Source organism: Alnus glutinosa, chromosome 14, assembly GCF_958979055.1.
Source record: "Alnus glutinosa chromosome 14, dhAlnGlut1.1, whole genome shotgun sequence".
NCBI classification, from domain to species: Eukaryota; Viridiplantae; Streptophyta; class Magnoliopsida; order Fagales; family Betulaceae; genus Alnus; species Alnus glutinosa.
The window spans coordinates 13829632-13847742 of NC_084899.1; the positions used below are offsets into that span (position 1 = coordinate 13829632).

At 38.3% G+C, this 18111-nt stretch overlaps 3 protein-coding genes across 5 annotated transcripts in view; 1 reads left to right on the plus strand and 2 right to left on the minus strand.

Annotated features, from left to right (window-relative positions):
• The first annotated feature begins 1458 nt into the window (after nt 1-1458).
• LOC133857917 (uncharacterized) lies at nt 1459-9848 on the plus strand. Its single transcript, XM_062293304.1, has 7 exons — nt 1459-1505; nt 1644-1690; nt 5483-7836; nt 7929-8186; nt 8272-8377; nt 8473-9119; nt 9297-9848. The coding sequence occupies exons 3-6, from the start codon at nt 5489-5491 to the stop codon at nt 9103-9105; spliced, it is 3345 nt and encodes a 1114-aa protein (XP_062149288.1). The 5' UTR covers nt 1459-1505; nt 1644-1690; nt 5483-5488; the 3' UTR covers nt 9106-9119; nt 9297-9848.
• Nucleotides 9849-14039: 4191 nt separating this feature from the next.
• Nucleotides 14040-14591, minus strand: LOC133856722 (uncharacterized). Its single transcript, XM_062291773.1, has one exon. The coding sequence runs from the start codon at nt 14589-14591 to the stop codon at nt 14040-14042; it is 552 nt and encodes a 183-aa protein (XP_062147757.1).
• A 1976-nt stretch (nt 14592-16567) lies between these two features.
• The window catches only part of LOC133856949 (uncharacterized), an 87355-nt gene continuing 85811 nt past the window's right edge, over nt 16568-18111 (minus strand). Inside the window, exons 13-15 of one of the 3 annotated variants that reach the window (XR_009898262.1) lie at nt 17864-18098; nt 17686-17778; nt 17330-17359 (exon numbers count right to left, since the gene is read on the minus strand). Coding sequence is in view for 1 of the 3 variants with exons in the window: in XM_062292013.1 (XP_062147997.1) it covers nt 17162-17359; nt 17686-17778 (291 nt within the window). In the remaining 2 variants the exon portion in view is untranslated. Of the gene's footprint in view, nt 17360-17685; nt 17779-17863; nt 18099-18111 lie in introns of all 3 variants that reach the window. The other 2 variants (XR_009898263.1, XM_062292013.1) reach the window with 2 other exon arrangements.

The following is an 18111-nucleotide window of genomic DNA, read 5'->3' on the forward strand; positions in this document are numbered from 1 at the left end:
ACTTAGGGTTTGGGTTTTAGGGTTTATAGGTATATATAATATATACACTTAGGGCTATGTGTTATAATTTTATTGATTTTACGTTTAATGAATAATAATGTCAATATATTTTTCACGTGACATTATTGTACACTTTTAAGTATATATATATATAAGTTAAATCATGAGCAGTTCAAAATTAGATTGTTCCGATATATATATATAGTTATAGTTATAGTTATAGTACATTTACTTAGGGTTTAGTTTTATAGCTATATATATATATATATATATATATGTATATATATATTATATACTTTTGGATAGAGGATTAGGGTTAGGGTTTATGACTAGATATAGTACGTACCCTCATGATTAGAGTTTATAGCTATATATAGTCTAGCACTTAGGGTTAGAGTTTAATTTTATGGTTAGGTTTTAGTTTTTATTTTTTATGGTTTTAGGTTTTAGTATAGTACGTACCCTTAAGGTTATAGTTTATAGCTATATATAGTATATACACTTAGAGTTATAGTTTAATTTTTTGGACCATTAAATTATTATTTTTTAAATAATATATTTATTTCTATATATAATTATTTTTTATTATATATATAGATATATTTATTACTTTTTAAATTAAATACAATTTCTACTATGGGGGACGTGTATTTTAGGGTTAGGGTTTTTTTCTATATATAGTACATACAGTTAGGGTTATGGTTGTTTGCTATACAAAATACATACACTTATGATTAGGGTTTATATGATGAGTTATATATATATATATATATATATATATGGTGTACTTATAAGTACGTAAACCCTAACCCTAAATTGACATATTGTACTATATGCATAATTAAACCAACTTTGTGAAGCATATATGTAGACCCAAAAAAATAATAATAATAATTAACATGAGTTCATGCAGTGCATGTACATGCAGTACATGCATTGCATGAACTTAGGGTTGCATGGGTTTATATAAAATAGATATAATATATATATATATATATATATATTAAATATTAAATATATATAGCATGTGGAGACGTGTATTTATAAACACATCTCCAACTGTTTGGCCGGATGCCGCGCGGGAATTCTCCCGCGCGCCACCTGGCCAAACATTATATATTATATACGTAAAACTAATTAATAATATAAATATATATTATATTATATAAATTATATACTTATATTTATATATAAGAAATGGGTAGCTTCCAGAGGAAGCTACCCATTTCTTCTCTCTCGCTCTCTCTCTCTCTCTCTCTCTCTCATTTCTTCTCTCTCTCTCTCTGTCTCTCCGGCGAGCTCAGCCGGCCGGTGTGGTGAGCTCCGGCGTCGTCACGTCTCCCTCTCACCGACTGTCTCTCTCTCACCGATTCCCTCTAGCTCTCTCGCTCTCTCTCTCTCTCTCTCTCTCTCTCTCTCTCTCTCTTTCTCTCTCTTTCTCTCTCTACTGGGACGTCCCTCCGGCAGGGGTTGGCTAGGCCGTCGGTTCCCTTTCCTCCGGTCGGGTCAGTGGCTCTCTCTCTCTCTCTCTCTGTTCAGTCGCCGGTGCTCTTAATATATATTGCAGATAAATTTAGTGTTATATATATATACATTTGCTAACTTTTTTTTCCTTTCTCCATAATGTATATCCGAATATGCAGGTATATATATAAAGAAGGAGCCCTAAATCCACAACCTACCGTCGACAGTGAGTAATTTCCCCTTAAATTTGTATTTCATTTTTTTTTTCAACATGTAAATGAAATACTGATTGAATATATATTGTAATAATTTTTATTGTAATAATTTGGACATTTGTTCTTGATTGATAATTGTAATAATTTTTGGACTGTGTTATATTTTATTTTTTCAATTTTGCTGAATCAGTGTAAGCTTAAATTACTGTTTTTTTTTTTTTTTTTTGGGGGGGTTTTCTTGGAGTAGGTATTTCATTTTTGCTATAGTTTGTGTTTTTTTTTTTTTAACAATGCTGCATGTATTTTTGTGTTAGTACAGATTTGATATTTAGAAATTGTGTAGGCGTTTGTATTTTTGTGTCATTTAGTGTTATATGTATTTTTATTTTTTTGAAAGCCATGTTCTTTTTTGCCATGTTGTGTTTTTTATGTTTTTAATTTTTCCTATCCTAATTTTTTATTTGAGAGGTTATATATATATATATATTTTGAATGTGTTATTATGGATTACAATGTTTTTTTGTTAGTCAAACAAAATCAAACAATGTCCGATATTAGTTTAACGTTATAAACCAACGATGACACTTTTGAAAATAATAAATGGGAACAACCAATAAAATGGGTTTGAATAAAAAAAGAAAAAATATTAAAATTGACCGTCTACTTTTTAAGAAATACTTAAACTCCAACCCTAAACTTTATATCTTCAAATCATAACCATAAAACCAACACAATAATAAACCCTTAAATAAACTTTGAATCCTACACGTTCTTAAAAAAAAACCCTTACCCTAAACTCTAAACCCTAAATCGTAAACCCTAAAAAAAAAATTCCTACACTTAAAAACCCTAACCCTAAACCTTAAACCCTAAACCCTAAACCCTAACAAACCCTAAACCCTAAAGCCTAAAAAAAAATATCATACACTTTCTAAAAAAAGAAACCCTAACACTAAAAACAAAAGTCCTATCCTTAAACCCTAAACCCTAAACCCTAAAAAAAAAAATTATCCTACACTTTCTAAAAAAAGAAACCCTAACACTAAAAACAAAAATCCTAACCTTAAACCCTTAAAAAGAAAATTTCCTACACTTTCTAAAAAAAAAATTCCTAACACTAAAAACAAAAATCCTAACCTTAAACCCTAAACCCTAAGAAACTAAAACCCTAAACCCTAAACCCTAATCGTAGATCCTTTAAAAAAAAAAAAAATTCCTACATTTTCTATAACCAAACCCTAACCTTAAACCATAACGAACCCTATATCCTAAACCCTAACAAAAAAAAAAATCCTACACTTTCTAAATTTATACCCTAAACCCTAACAAACCCTAACCCTAAACCCTTTAAAAAAAAAAAAATCCTACACTTTCTAAATTTATACCCTAACCCTAAACCCTTTAAAAAATAAAAAAAAAATCCTACACTTTCTAAATTTATACCCTAACCCTAACAAACCCTAACCCTAAACCCTTTAAAAAAAAAAAAAAAAAATCCTACACTTTCTAAATTTATACCCTAACCCTAACCCTAACAAACCCTAACCCTAAACCCTAACAAACCCTAACCCTAAACCCTTTAAAAAAAAAAAATCCTACACTTTCTAAATTTATACCCTAACCCTAACCCTAACAAACCCTAACCCTAAACCCTAACAAACCCTAACCCTAAACCCTTTAAAAAAAAAAAATCCTACACTTTCTAAATTTATACCCTAACCCTAACCCTAAACCCTAACCCTAACAAACCCTAACCCTAAACCCTAACAAACCCTAACCCTAAACCCTTTAAAAAAAAAAAAAAAAATCCTACACTTTCTAAATTTATACCCTAACCCTAAACCCTTTAAAAAATAAAAAAAAAATCCTACACTTTCTAAATTTATACCCTAACCCTAACAAACCCTAACCCTAAACCCTTTAAAAAAAAAAAAAAAAAATCCTACACTTTCTAAATTTATACCCTAACCCTAACCCTAACAAACCCTAACCCTAAACCCTAACAAACCCTAACCCTAAACCCTTTAAAAAAAAAAAATCCTACACTTTCTAAATTTATACCCTAACCCTAACCCTAAACCCTAACCCTAACAAACCCTAACCCTAAACCCTAACAAACCCTAACCCTAAACCCTTAAAAAAAAAAAAAAAAAAAATCCTACACTTTCTAAATTTATACCCTAACCCTAAACCCTTTAAAAAATAAAAAAAAAATCCTACACTTTCTAAATTTATACCCTAACCCTAACAAACCCTAACCCTAAACCCTTTAAAAAAAAAAAAAAAAATCCTACACTTTCTAAATTTATACCCTAACCCTAACCCTAACAAACCCTAACCCTAAACCCTAACAAACCCTAACCCTAAACCCTTTAAAAAAAAAAAATCCTACACTTTCTAAATTTATACCCTAACCCTAACCCTAAACCCTAACCCTAACAAACCCTAACCCTAAACCCTAACAAACCCTAACCCTAAACCCTAACAAACCCTAACCCTAAACCCTTTAAAAAAAAAAAATCCTACACTTTCTAAATTTATACCCTAACCCTAACCCTAAACCCTAACCCTAACAAACCCTAACCCTAAACCCTAACAAACCCTAACCCTAAACCCTTTAAAAAAAAAAAAAATCCTACACTTTCTAAATTTATACCCTAACCCTAAACCCTTTAAAAAATAAAAAAAAAATCCTACACTTTCTAAATTTATACCCTAACCCTAACCCTAAACCCTAACCCTAACAAACCCTAACCCTAAACCCTAACAAACCCTAACCCTAAACCCTAACAAACCCTAACCCTAAACCCTTAAAAAAAAAAAAATCCTACACTTTCTAAATTTATACCCTAACCCTAACCCTAAACCCTAACCCTAACAAACCCTAACCCTAAACCCTAACAAACCCTAACCCTAAACCCTTTAAAAAAAAAAAAATCCTACACTTTCTAAATTTATACCCTAACCCTAAACCCTTTAAATAATAAAAAAAAATCCTACACTTTCTAAATTTATACCCTAACCCTAACAAACCCTAACCCTAAACCCTAACAAACCCTAACCCTAAACCCTTTAAAAAAAAAAAAAATTCCTACACTTTCTAAATTTATAACCTAACCCTAACCCTAAACCCTAACCCTAACAAACCCTAACCCTAAACCCTAACAAACCCTAACCCTAAACCCTTTAAAAAAAAAAAAAATCCTACACTTTCTAAATTTATACCCTAACCCTAACCCTAAACCCTAAAAAAAAAAAAAAAAACCTAAACCCTCCTAAACCCTAACAAACCCTAACCCTAAACCCTAATCCCTTACAAACCCTAACCCTAAACCCTTAAGAAAAGAAAAAAAAAAAAAAACAAAATCCTACACTTTTTTTTTTTTTTTAAAAAAAAAAAAAGCCTAACCATAAACCCTAACAAACCCTAACCCTAAACCCTTTAAAAAAAAAAAATCTTACACTTTCTAAATTTATACCCTAACCCTAACCCTAAACCCTAAACCCTAAACCCTAACCCTAAACCCTAAAAAAAAAAAAAAAACCTAAACCCTCCTAAACCCTAACAAACCCTAACCCTAAACCCTAAACCCTAAACCCTTACAAACCCTAACCCTAAACCCTAAAAAACCATAAACCCTAAACCCTAAACTCTAACAAAAAAACTAAAACCCTAAACTCTAACCATAAACCCTTTAAAAGGGAAATAAATTCGTACACCCCATGTTGCGTGACATGCTCAACTTTTTTACACGTTTATTTGTTTGACGTATGATTTGTCTTGTCCTCTTAACCCTATACAGAGGAATATGGACAAGTCTTGGATGTCAGCACCTAGGGGTACGACAACGTATAACGACGGGTGTAGGGCGTTTGTGACATTTGCCGTTCGTAACTGTACGGCCGTCGATGGAAAAATTTACTGCCCATGCAAGTATTGTCGAAATAACCAGCGTCACACTCCTGATTACGTTCTTGCCCACCTGACTGGAGGTCGGGGGATGAATCCGGGATACCATTTGTGGTATATGCACGGTGAGACTACGACTGGATCCGCTATTCCTGGTCAGTGTTCGAGTTATCACAGTGGCACAGAGGCCGCTGACCATAGCACTGAACATGGTGAAGTCACAGAACAGGAGGGTGTCGCCGTGGAACAGGATGATAACATGCACGCCATGTTGCGTGACGCCTTCGGCGTGCACGATGTTCCTGAAGCCGCAAGTACTCTTCCGCAACAAGTTGATGAAGATACGTCGTGCGAGGACGCATTGAAGTACCAAGAGCTGTTAAAGACTGCCGAGAAGCCCCTTCACCCTGGTACAAAGCACAGTAAATTGAGTGCTACTGTACACATGTACAACTTGAAGTGCGTTGGAGGTATTAGTAACAAGATTTTTTCAGACATTCTGGAATTCATCAATCAGTTGTTGCCTCCTTGCGATGAGGCATTGCCAGATAACACGTACGAGGCGAAGAAGTTCCTAAGTGGCATGGGTCTGGGGTATGAGAAGATTCCGGCGTGCCGTAACGACTGTATGTTATTCTGGAAAGACAATAAAGAATTAGATTCATGTACCGTATGTGGAGAGTCTAAGTGGAGGGCTGATACACATGTAGATGATGATGGTGAGATCATATCAGCGAGAAAAAAACGCCCGGTGAAGATCTTGAGGTGGTTTCCACTCATCCCACGGTTGCAGAGGTTATTCATGTCTGAGCATACTGCGCCCCATATGAGATGGCATGCAGAAGGCCGCACTAGGGATGGCGTATTGAGGCACCCGGCCGACGGTGAGGCATGGAGATCGTTCGACATTTTACATCCAAATTTTATGGCAGAGAGTAGAAACGTCCGGCTTGGTTTGACAGCAGATGGATTTAATCCATTTGGGAACATGAGCACATCTCACAGCACATGGCCCGTAATGCTTGTGCCGTACAATTTGCCACCTTGGATGTGCATGAAACAGTCGTCCTTCATCCTTTCCTTGGTTATCCCTGGACCGAGCTCACCAGGTATGGATATTGATGTTTACCTTCAGCCATTGATTGATGAGTTGCTGGAACTGTGGAATGTAGGGGTACGAACATTCGATGCTTCAAAGAAGGAAAATTTTATTATGCGATCTCAGTTGATGTGGACGATAAACGACTTGCCAGCGTATGCAGATTTATCAGGTTGGCCTAACAGGGGTGCGAAGGCATGTCCTTGCTGTATGCAATCGACGCGTTCTATACGCTTAAAGAACGGGTGCAAATTTTGCTATATGGGGCACAGGAGATATCTGCCGCCTGAACATCTGTGGCGGCTTAACAGGAGGACATTTGACGGTACCGAAGAATTTGCCAGCGCACCGATTGTGCCATGCGGATACGAGGTTCTCCAACAGTTGGACGGAGTTGCGTTTGGAGATGAGACCGCGGGTAAGAAGAAGAAACGGAAGAAGCGGAAGAAGGGTGCAGGGAGTTCCGATGTTATATGGAAGAAGAAAAGTATATTTTTCAGATTGCCGTATTGGAAAGACAATTTGCTTCGGCACAATCTTGATGTTATGCACATAGAGAAAAATGTCATGGACAATATACTTGGCACTATTTTGGATATAAAAGGGAAAACGAAGGACAACTTGGCAGCTCGGCTGGACTTGCAGGAAATGGGGTTGAGACCTAAGTTGCATCCGTTCACGGCCGCCAACGGTAAAACGTATATTCCCGCTGCCTGTCACACAATGTCTAGAGAGGACAAAGAAAATTTTCTGAAGGTTCTTCGAAATGTTAGGGTCCCGGACGGATACGCTTCGAACATTTCACGATGTGTTCGGCTCAAGGACCGTACAATTTCTGGCTTGAAGAGCCATGATAGCCACATACTGATGCAACAGCTTCTTCCAATTGCACTGCGTAAGTCATTGCCTGATAAAGTGGTTAGACCTCTTGTGGAGATTTCTGCATTTTTTAGAGGCATATGCTCAACAAAGCTATCACAAGAAGATATGGACCGACTGCAGGGTGACGTCTGTATCACTTTGTGCAAGCTAGAACAGATATTCCCTCCAGGGTTTTTTACCAGCATGGTCCACTTGGTTGTGCATCTTGTGCGCGAGTGTAGACTAGGCGGACCCGTGCAGTATAGATGGATGTACCCGGCAGAGAGGTAAAATTCGGCGTAATATGTAAATAAATATTTTTATTTAATTGTAATCCTAATTGACGACAATTAAATTGTCGTGTATGTGTTTAAACCAGGAGTCTGGGGAATTTCAAAAATAATGTGCGCAATAAAGCAGCTCCTGAGGGGTGCATTGCGGAGGGGTACATAGCGACCGAGCTGGTAACGTTCTGTTCAAGGTATCTGAATAACGCACCAACATTCCACAACAGACCTCAGAGGAATCCTGATGGATCCAAGGGAGCGGGCACGCGTGTTACCATGAACCGGTTGATAATGCACCAGATTCATCGTTATATTGTGTTCAACTCTGAAGAGTTTCACAATTTGCGGACGTAAGTAGTCCTAACCTTATATTTAGCAGAATTCGAGTAAAAGTATTAATAACAATTATTACATAATTGTATACGCTGAATGTAGGATGCACAAAGACGCGCTTAGGCGATCATGCACTAGGGGTCGCATTACGGAGGCTCTTATTGAAGCACAACATCATGAGCAGTTCTGCGAATGGTACCGTGCATATGTAAGGAAATAGTTGTAAATTTTAAATTGGATAAATTTATGGGGGTTCAGGATTATAACCCAATGTGATGTTTACTATTTGTAATTAAAACATAGGTCGATGGCCTGGACGATCAACGTAGGGAGGAATTGGGCCACAAGTTGGTTATGCGTTGTAGAGGGCTAAAGGAGACAGCGGTGAAGTACAACAGGTACGTGGTAAATGGAAAATTATTTCGCACGCTTGCTCATGATGTGGGAAGGAGGACTCAGAATAGCGGCGTCTGTGTTCCTACCGTTGAAGGCGAAACGTACTACGGACAGTTAACCGATATATTTGAGGTCGAGTACTATGACAGGACTACGTACGTCTTATTTAAGTGCAATTGGGCAGACCCCACAATGGACAGAGGATTCACAATAGACGAGTATGGCCTAGTGTTTGTCAACTTCAATCACCTCGTCCACAGGGGAGAACAGATTCAGGACGAGCCGTACGTGCTTACATCTCAGGTGGATCAAGTATTCTACGTAGAAGATGGAAGGAACCCAAATTGGGTTTGTGCGGTTAGGACCAAACCGCGCAACGTGTACGACGTTGGACAGGGGGATGGGAGTAATGAGGATGGTACAACCTACCATGAGTGCGTACCGCTCGTACTAGCCACTGCTGACCTACCAGATACGAATGACGAATTCGAGTACGACAGGCCCGACGTAGATCCTATTGAAGCTCCCGTGATACAATGATTGATGTATTTGTTGTGAGTATAATTAGCTTGAACTCAATACACTTGACTGATATATATATTGCTTGTACAATTCGCTTGTACTGAATACAAATTTTTATTAATTGTATAAATTTCGCTGTTCTTTAGTATGTTCATTAAAAATATATTAAAAAAACATATTATAATTAATTTGTCTGCATTTGTTCGCAGGTATTGATGGACCAGAGACCCCCTCATTATGCGTATCGGGCACCTAGCCCACCCGTGCCCCCCATGACCACGCCCACTGTTTCGACGGCATTGTATTCTGCAGCGTGGCCACACCACCCAGACGGGCCTTATAGACCATTGTTGCCGGGTACGGTGGCCGTGCCCACGTCAGATCACGGACAGAGCAGCACAGCTGGACCTTGCAGCTCTCCATTGTCGGAGCTGCCGACATTATCTCAGATAGGGTTCACCCAACCGGGTAACGCATATCGATGGTGGCTGCGAGAAGGGATGGGGTCACAGGGTTATGCGCCGTACTTTCCGTATACGTATAGTGGACCTATGACGTGTAACCCTGATAGTGAGACGCAGGATGTAGGATTTCCACTGTCACAGACCGGGGAGATGCAGATGCCGGCTATGGGGTTGGGACAGATACCGGCACAGGCGGCGATGCCTGGCCAGATTTTGGGGCCGAGACAGATGCCAGCATCGGGGGCGAGTCAGGGCCCGGGCCCGAGACAGATGCCAGCATCGGGGGCGAGTCAGGGCCCGGGGCCGAGACGGATGCCAGCATCGGGGCCAAGTCAGGGCCCGAGGCATGTAGAGAGCCAGATGCCTTTATCTGGTGAGAGCCAGATGCCACTTTCCGGTGAGAGTCAGATGCCACTTTCCGGTGAGAGTCAGATGCCACTTTCCGGTGAGAGTCAGATGCCAGATGTGGGGGGGAGCCAGAGTACCCATGAGGAGGACGTTGCGATGTTGGGTACCGATCAGTTGGCCCCCGGTAGTCCCCAGGATATGGATTCAGATGATGATCAGCAGAATCCCCAAGCCGGAGGGGTTGGGGAGGAGGTTGCGGGCGACCCAGCGACCCAGCACATACGGATTGAGCAGATTCGGTTGATGGGTAAGTACATATTTAGACATCCTTAAAACTCATATTCTCTTACCAAATTTTTGTTTTTTTTTGTTTTGGTTTTTAAATAAATAAATATTTGATTAGAAATTGTTTATATATATATATATATGTTCTTTAATCTTATGATTAAATTTTTAACATTAATGTTGAATATTTCTTTCATTAGGGTACAACCCAGACGGGACCATTTATTATGAGGTGATTGACGACCCAGCGAGAAACTGGGTCCTCCCGAGGGGTAAGAAGGTTGTATTGCAGTACAATGCTGCTATACAACCTGTAGGACGGGCCTGCAATCGATTTCGGCGGGCTGAGGGCAAGATGATCAGGAGTGGGTCCTACATACACATGCGGGACGAATGGGCGAAGGTAAATAGGCAGATTAAGCAGGCAATGTGGGACGCGCTGATGGTATGTCTATGAATATAATTTAATTATTTATTTGAATTAAACTTGAGATTAATGTATTTCTTGAAGTTTTTAAACCTATAAAAATGTGTTGAATGTGCAGGAGGAGTTCTATGTACCTGTATCAGTAGACGCGCGCAGGGCACAACAGGAGGCTTTATGTGATATTGGCCGTAAGCACCGCTCGTGGAAGTCGAGGTTCAAAACCAAACTACGTATTAGAGACGGTGACACGCCCGAGATTATCCGTGCGAGAATGCCGGACAATTTTTTTGGCAACTATGACGCAGAAGATGTAGAGTTCCTGCTGAGAGATTGGTGCCGTGAGCAAAAAATCGTATGTAAGCCAAGAAAATGTTGTGGTTTTTTAATAACAGTTTATTTAATTTTAGTTTTAATTTAAGTGTGTCAATGCTTACATTTTTATTTTCATGTTAAATGCGTAGGCAACCTCTGAACGGATGAAGAGGCTGCGTGAGCAGAATGACCTTCCTCATTGTACGGGATCTAAAAGTTATGCCAGATTTAATCACGAGGAGGTATGAAAATATATATGTTTATGTTATATATATTTGTTGATAATTGTTTTTATTTTTATTTATACTATTTTTATCGCTATCTGTTTCTTATATATGTCAACTGCATGACGACAGACATGTACATCTGGCACGCCCCCCACTCGCGCCGCGTCGTTCGTGAAGACCCACACAAGGAAGGACGGCACTCACGTGAACGAACGTACACGGGTCCTATGCGTATGCTACTGATTTAATTTACTATTATTTTTAAAATTATGTGTGATTTGTCATTATTCAATATATGACTTGTTCATGTTGACGACGTACAGGAGAGGATGACGCAGAGTTTATCCAGTGATCCAGCCGCCACGCAAAGCGTCTCTGCAGACACGGTGCGTTGGGCACCGAACGACGCTTACGAACAGGCGGTTGGGAGGCCTGAGTATGCAGGGAGGGTTCGGCAGGTTGGGCCGAACGTCACACCTGTTCGGGGGACATGTTTCTCATATAGGCCTCGGTCACAAGGGGGACCATCTCAGGGCACGTCTCGGGATTGGGCCGAAAACACTCGGAAGATGGAAGAGATGCAAGCGGAGCTACAGGCTGAGCGAGCGAGGAATGACCTGTTGGAGCAGCGCCTGCGACAGGTTGAGGTCTTCATGTCCTCCATGGGAGCATCAGCACCATGTCTTGGTACGCCTTCACCTGCACACGTAGGTAGTACGTCGTTTGTTAGTAGTGCATCTGCAGGTATGATTTATACTGTGTGTAGGAAAAAATTAATTTCAATTTATTTTAATTACCCCTTTAATTTTGCAAGTAATATTATATACTTTAATTGTCTATATGATTTGCAGGTAATTCGACAACGGTTGGTACGTTGTCGCCTGTTGGACGACGGCTGACCCAGCATTCCATTGTCGCTACACCTTCGCCCGCTACACCATTCCTTGCTCAGCAATCGCCGGTTGGCGATAACACGCCTGGGACGGTACCTCCTCATTCGCAGGGACGCCCTTCAGATTTGTAGATATTTTGTGTAATTAATTTTTATGTGTAAATATTTGCTTAGTTAACGAATACGTTATTAACTTATGATTTGTGTAATATTATTTTGTGTAGTTTTTCTGTAAAATCAATATTTTGTTATTTGTGGTCGGAAATAATAAAATTTGAAATAACTATTAAAATTATTATACCAAATAATTTTAAATAACCAATACCAAAACTAAATTGAAGAAAAAAAATCCAAATTGGGTTTTTTATTTAATTAAATTTTTAATTTAATTAATTAATCGTATTTTTAATTTAATTTAAAAATACAATTAAATAATTAAATTAAAATTTTATTTAAATGAAAAATTCGATTTGGATTTTTTTTAAAAAAATATAACCAATTTGACACGTGTATCTAAATACACGTGTCAAAACAAGTTGACACGTGTATTGAGATACACGTGTCAAATTTGACACGTGTATCTCAATACACGTGTCAAAGTGTTTTGACACGAGTATTTAAAATACTCGTGTCAAACGGTTTGACACGTGTATCTTAATACACGTGTCAAAACACTTTGACACGTGTATTGAGATACACGTGTCAAATTTGACACGTGTATCTCAATACACGTGTCAACTTGTACACTTAATGTCGTGCACATTTGACACGCGTCTTACGCGTGTCAAAGTGCACGTGTCTAAATGTTTGACACGTGTACAGCACTGTACACGTGTCAAAATGCACGTGTCAAAGTGCATACATTTTTGTAGTGACATATACCGACGTAGGCAATTAAGCAACAAGAGAATGCAAAAACCAGTAATTGCTGAGATGAACAGGCGGGTGGAATCTCTTCGTGTTTGTATAGCTTTAGAATTATCTATACATGCAAAATGGGAGATCGATCTTGGGCGACGAAGAAACATGCATCCGGAGAAGTTGCGCTACAAGATATATGATCAAGATACGCAAAGCCCAACAATTAATAATTTCGATCTTATGCGCGCAATATATTAATACTTAAGATTTTGAATAAATTTACGTATCGATCGGCTATCAAGTTAGTTGGAATAATTAATTAACATGATCTATATATACAGATCTTTTCAAGTCAAAAATTGAAAAATAAAAGGCACAAATAGACGCATCACGCTTTGGACTCGATCATCAGTAAGAATGAAGTTTTCTGAACATATATATATATATATATATACACACACACACACACACACAGAAAAAAGCAAAAGTTGTAGAGGATGCAAAAGTATGACAATAAAGTACCAGTCGATCTGTTTCCTCCAGTTCATAATAAATAAATAAATAAATCTAAAATAAAACTAGAAAATAGAGAAGTAAAATGTAGAGCAAAAATTAATGTCCTGCATCATGAGTACTTACACACGAGTCAAGCTAGGAATATATGGAAAAACGAAAAAGATCGAAAAAAGAATCAATTTTCTTTTTCTTTTTGTTTGTTTGTTTGTTTGTTTCCTATATATAATTAAAACTCATGTTTTTAATTTCATGATCGATCAAGGACTGGATGAAGATAAAAAGTATCTAATTAATGCTCTTTGAAGAAGATCATATATATATATATATATATCTATGACAATAAATTGATGAAGTCCAGTATATATATATATATATGTCGACCAAGCAAAAGAAAGATTGGCGGGCCGGCCGGTGAGAAATGATGATCCTTTAACTAATTGGGGCAAAATTGAAGCACATTTTTACCACCGGCCATGACAATATATAATTAATATATTGTTTCAAGAAAAAGGCAGGATTTATATGGTACGTATGTACATATAAATTAAATGTACGTATGATCATGAAGAATATTGTATGTGTGTACGTGTAGTGGGTGAAAAATCATGTGATCGATCGATTCAAGATGCCATTGATGAGGCCAATGGCATTTCGCTCTCATGTGAAGCCGCAGACGAACCGCTGCTTGCATGGTAATTTGACGATGGCCTACTTTTCTGTTCGTCATTTCCTTCTTCCCCATCTTGCTCGTCCAATTCCAGGATGGCTTCAAATTGAGCGCGCCTTATTGCTTCACTTTCAGGAGACCTCATCATGACCGGCGGAGTCTCTACGGTGCCTGCAGCTGCAGCTGCATCTGCATCTGCAGCCTCGACACCAGCACGAGCAGAGCCTCCTTCAAATGCACCGCCACCGCCTCCTCGTCCTCCACCGGTGGCAGCCCTAAACCCACATGCCCTGGAAATGACTCGATAGAAGCATGTGAGGATCCAAAACAACCACGGAAGGCAAACCAATGCCACCCCAACAAAGGGAAGCCAAGATGCGTAAAGCGAGTCAGGTTGGGTTATGTACAGTACAAGGCAGGCACCTCCGGCTGCCACAGACAGAAATAAAACGGCAGAGACGAGCCATATGAAGGTGCTTCCAGCACTCGGATCCGGTGCAGCCATTTGTACGTGTGACATCACACGGATCGATCGAGAAACAAATTAAAAAAAGAAAAAAAAGAAAAAAAAAGAGAGGGTCTAATCAACTATATATCCAAATGAAGCCTGGATTAAGAATTCGTCTTTGTCATCATCCATGTCGTTCATTGAGGAGAAGAAGAAGAATGGCTCAAGGTTGAAGAAGGGTCCATGAGAGATGAGTCATTGAGGTTCTTTTGTTGCATTGATGGGATTTTCAGATGGTGGACATATTCAAAACTCTGTTTACCGCAAAACATGGCCTTCTATCTAAACAAACAAACCCACCACACCCCCACAAGCGGGGAGAGAGAGAGAGAGAGAGAGAAGCGGGTGGGTCCGGTCTATAATTAATAATAATAATAATAATACAAATTTAATTGTTGTGCTGCAAAAGCTCCCTTTTACAAATTACAATCTTTTAAAACTTGAGTTATTTTTATCGTGACATTGTTTCTAAAAAAGTGATATGTGAAAAGCCATTATTACATTTATAAGACCAAATGTGGGCTTTATAGATTTAATTGTGGATTTGGATTTGCAAAATAATGATACTAAACACATCTCATTTTTTTAATAGTCAATCTTTCTTCTCACATGTTTTTTTTTGTCCATTACGTACTTAAATGACACATATTACTTTTTTAAATTTTTACAATCAAATTTGTAGGAAATTTCTATCTATCTAGTAATCTCTCATTACATCAATTAATTGATTTAGACAAGATTAGTAGAATCGGAAAAAGTCTAGCTAGGGATAGAATGACCCAATTAAGGGCCAAGGCTTCTGCTCTTATAACATAAACATTTATATCTTGTGTTGAGTCATGAGACCAGTATAAATTCTTTTTAATGAGAAAAAAAAAATCATTTATTTCACAAAACAATTATTGTATTTGTATCAACAAATTTTGGTACAGCCACGTAGAGAGTAGAGGCCGAGCTCATGATTAAGAGCGCCAATTTGAGAGGGTTTGAGAAGCTGCAACTGGTTTCCTCGAGAGCCGCCAGAAAAATCCCAACTGTTGTACGAAATCAACAAAATCAACTGTTCTACCGAATAGATTAATGATAATTTGTACTACTGCAGGATATCTTCGTAGAAGTCCCACTTCTTAGAGCTATTTACATGTTTTATTTGTATAGCTACTGTAGGGATCTCCATAGAGCTCCCTAATCCTCCTCCTCCTCCTTATTTATTTACTTTTTAATTTTCTAAGTTAATAGGGTAAAACTCTCAATACGCCTACAATGTTTGCGGATCGGAGCCAAGAGTCTTCGGAGAAGTCCCCCTTCTCGGGCTATGTTTGATAGGTGTTTTTTTTATTTTTTTTTTTGAAAAGAATTTTTGATATGATGACACTTGAAAAATATTTTCAATGTAGTCTAGATTTGAAAAGTATTGACTGTGAGGTCCACACAAGAAATTTGTATAATAAACTTCTTTTGAGAAAACACATGCATATTTTTGTAAGTGTAAAAACTAACTACTACTTACTAAAATAAATTAAAAAATTAAAAGAAAAATTGATAAGTTACTGTGCGGACTCCCCCTATTTGGTTGGGATGACCGCGCAGCCATCTCAGACTTGTTGGGATGAATATGCAGCCACCTTTGTCCTATTAGGGTAGCCACACGGTCACCTATGAGAATGATAGAGGTGGCCGCGTGGCTACTCCCTCTCCTTTGTTGGGGGTGGCAGTGCAGCCACACCTCTAGGTCTTTTTAACAAGTTAACTTCTACACTTGAAATAAAATGCGGGTCTTTTTTCAAAATATTCTTGTAAAAAGGGTGAGAAATTTTCTAAAAAGTGTATTTTGTTTTGTTTTCTGAAAAATGTTTGGTTTTGAAAAGTGTTCATTTGGTAATTATTATCTGAAGAGTGTGTTCTTGTATTTGAAAAGAGAAGACTTTTCAAAATCCTTAACAAAACATAGGCTGTTTCCATGCATGGAACTATAATACTCAACCAGACATCTTCAGTAAGTGCATTGCCTCCAAATTAATATTGCCTGAGGTTGTAGTTGGTAGCAAGTATACAATATCAACCTTAGAAGAAGGTCTTAATTCTATTTCTCAACATTTTTCACTTAATCAAGGCATGTACACATGTACTAATTACAAAGACTACAAGTAATACAATATCTATTGACTGGTGAGACTGCAAAAACTATGAATCAACAGATTTTAAGACACAACTACTTCGTGAAGATATAGGTAAATTGACGAGAAAATTAATTTTGAAATAATGCACTTTTAACTTTTGAGAGTAGCCCTGAGCTGACCTTCACTTTTGTTGCTGCGAAAGTGTGACAAGGATGATCAAAATTCCTCAAGTGCAGGGCAGCAGAAGCATATTTGTGATGAGTTTCATACAGTCCTACTGTCGGAAAACCATCTTGCCACTTGGCTTTCCAATAGGTCTCGTGTTAATCCAGAGTCAGATTTGACGCCCATTTGCCTGATTCTCTAGCGGCTTCTTTGAAATACAGTGACGCACATTCGCTATGGAATGTGATGTGCAGATAATATTAGTAGCCAACTGGGGACATTTCAAGTGATGACTGTCTCAGTCAAAGAAACTTTGGGCGAATGTGGATCTATATCTGCTCTGACAGAAGTCAATCTCTGGTGCCTCTGCTGTTCCTGAGCTTTCCTACGATTGGCCTCAAGAATAATGAGGAGAGCAGTAATGTCAGCAGGGCTTACCCCACCCACCCTGCTTGCTTGACCAATGGTTTGCGGCCTGACCTGTAAGCAGGAGAAAGCAACGACAACAGAACATTAATATATTCTAATAAAAAATCCATTAGCAACATGTGGTCTAACAACAACGGGGACCACTAGTTAAAACATATGCATCTTCTAAATGGCAGAGAAACAATCCAACACATAGTATTGCAGAGTATTCCCTGAAAAAAGTACAGTATCTAACCATGAAGAAACCCAGCACTAAGTTCTTCAGCAGGCTTTATTTGCAATTAGGAGTTCAAATTTATGCTAATACAGTTCCAAAAAAATACCATGAAGAAAATCAATAATGCTACTAACTAAATAAACAAAGTTATTCTACACACCTTGGACAGTTTCTCACGTGCTTCAAGACACAAAGTTGTCATTGCATAATAATCCAAGTCCTCTGGAAGTGGTCTATGTTGTTTATGGACCATCTACAAATAACAAATGGAGAAAGCACCAGTAAAATTCTCAACATTCAATGCAATGATGAAAGGAGTGGGACATTGGTAGTTGTACTTAGGTCTGTGTTGAAGATTTCTCCAAGAACACAAATACTGCAGCTGACGTCAAGACATGGAGGACACAAGTCCAGACATGATGGAGAAAGAATGTCATGTTCTCTGTCATATTCCCTGATGTCCCGACATGTCAAGTTCTAGAGTCATGTTCTCTGGTGTCTAGACATGGTGATTTACAAAGAGTCATGTTCCAGTGTCTGTAGATGGTGGTGTTCCATAAACTCTCATGTTCCCTGTTGTGTGGGC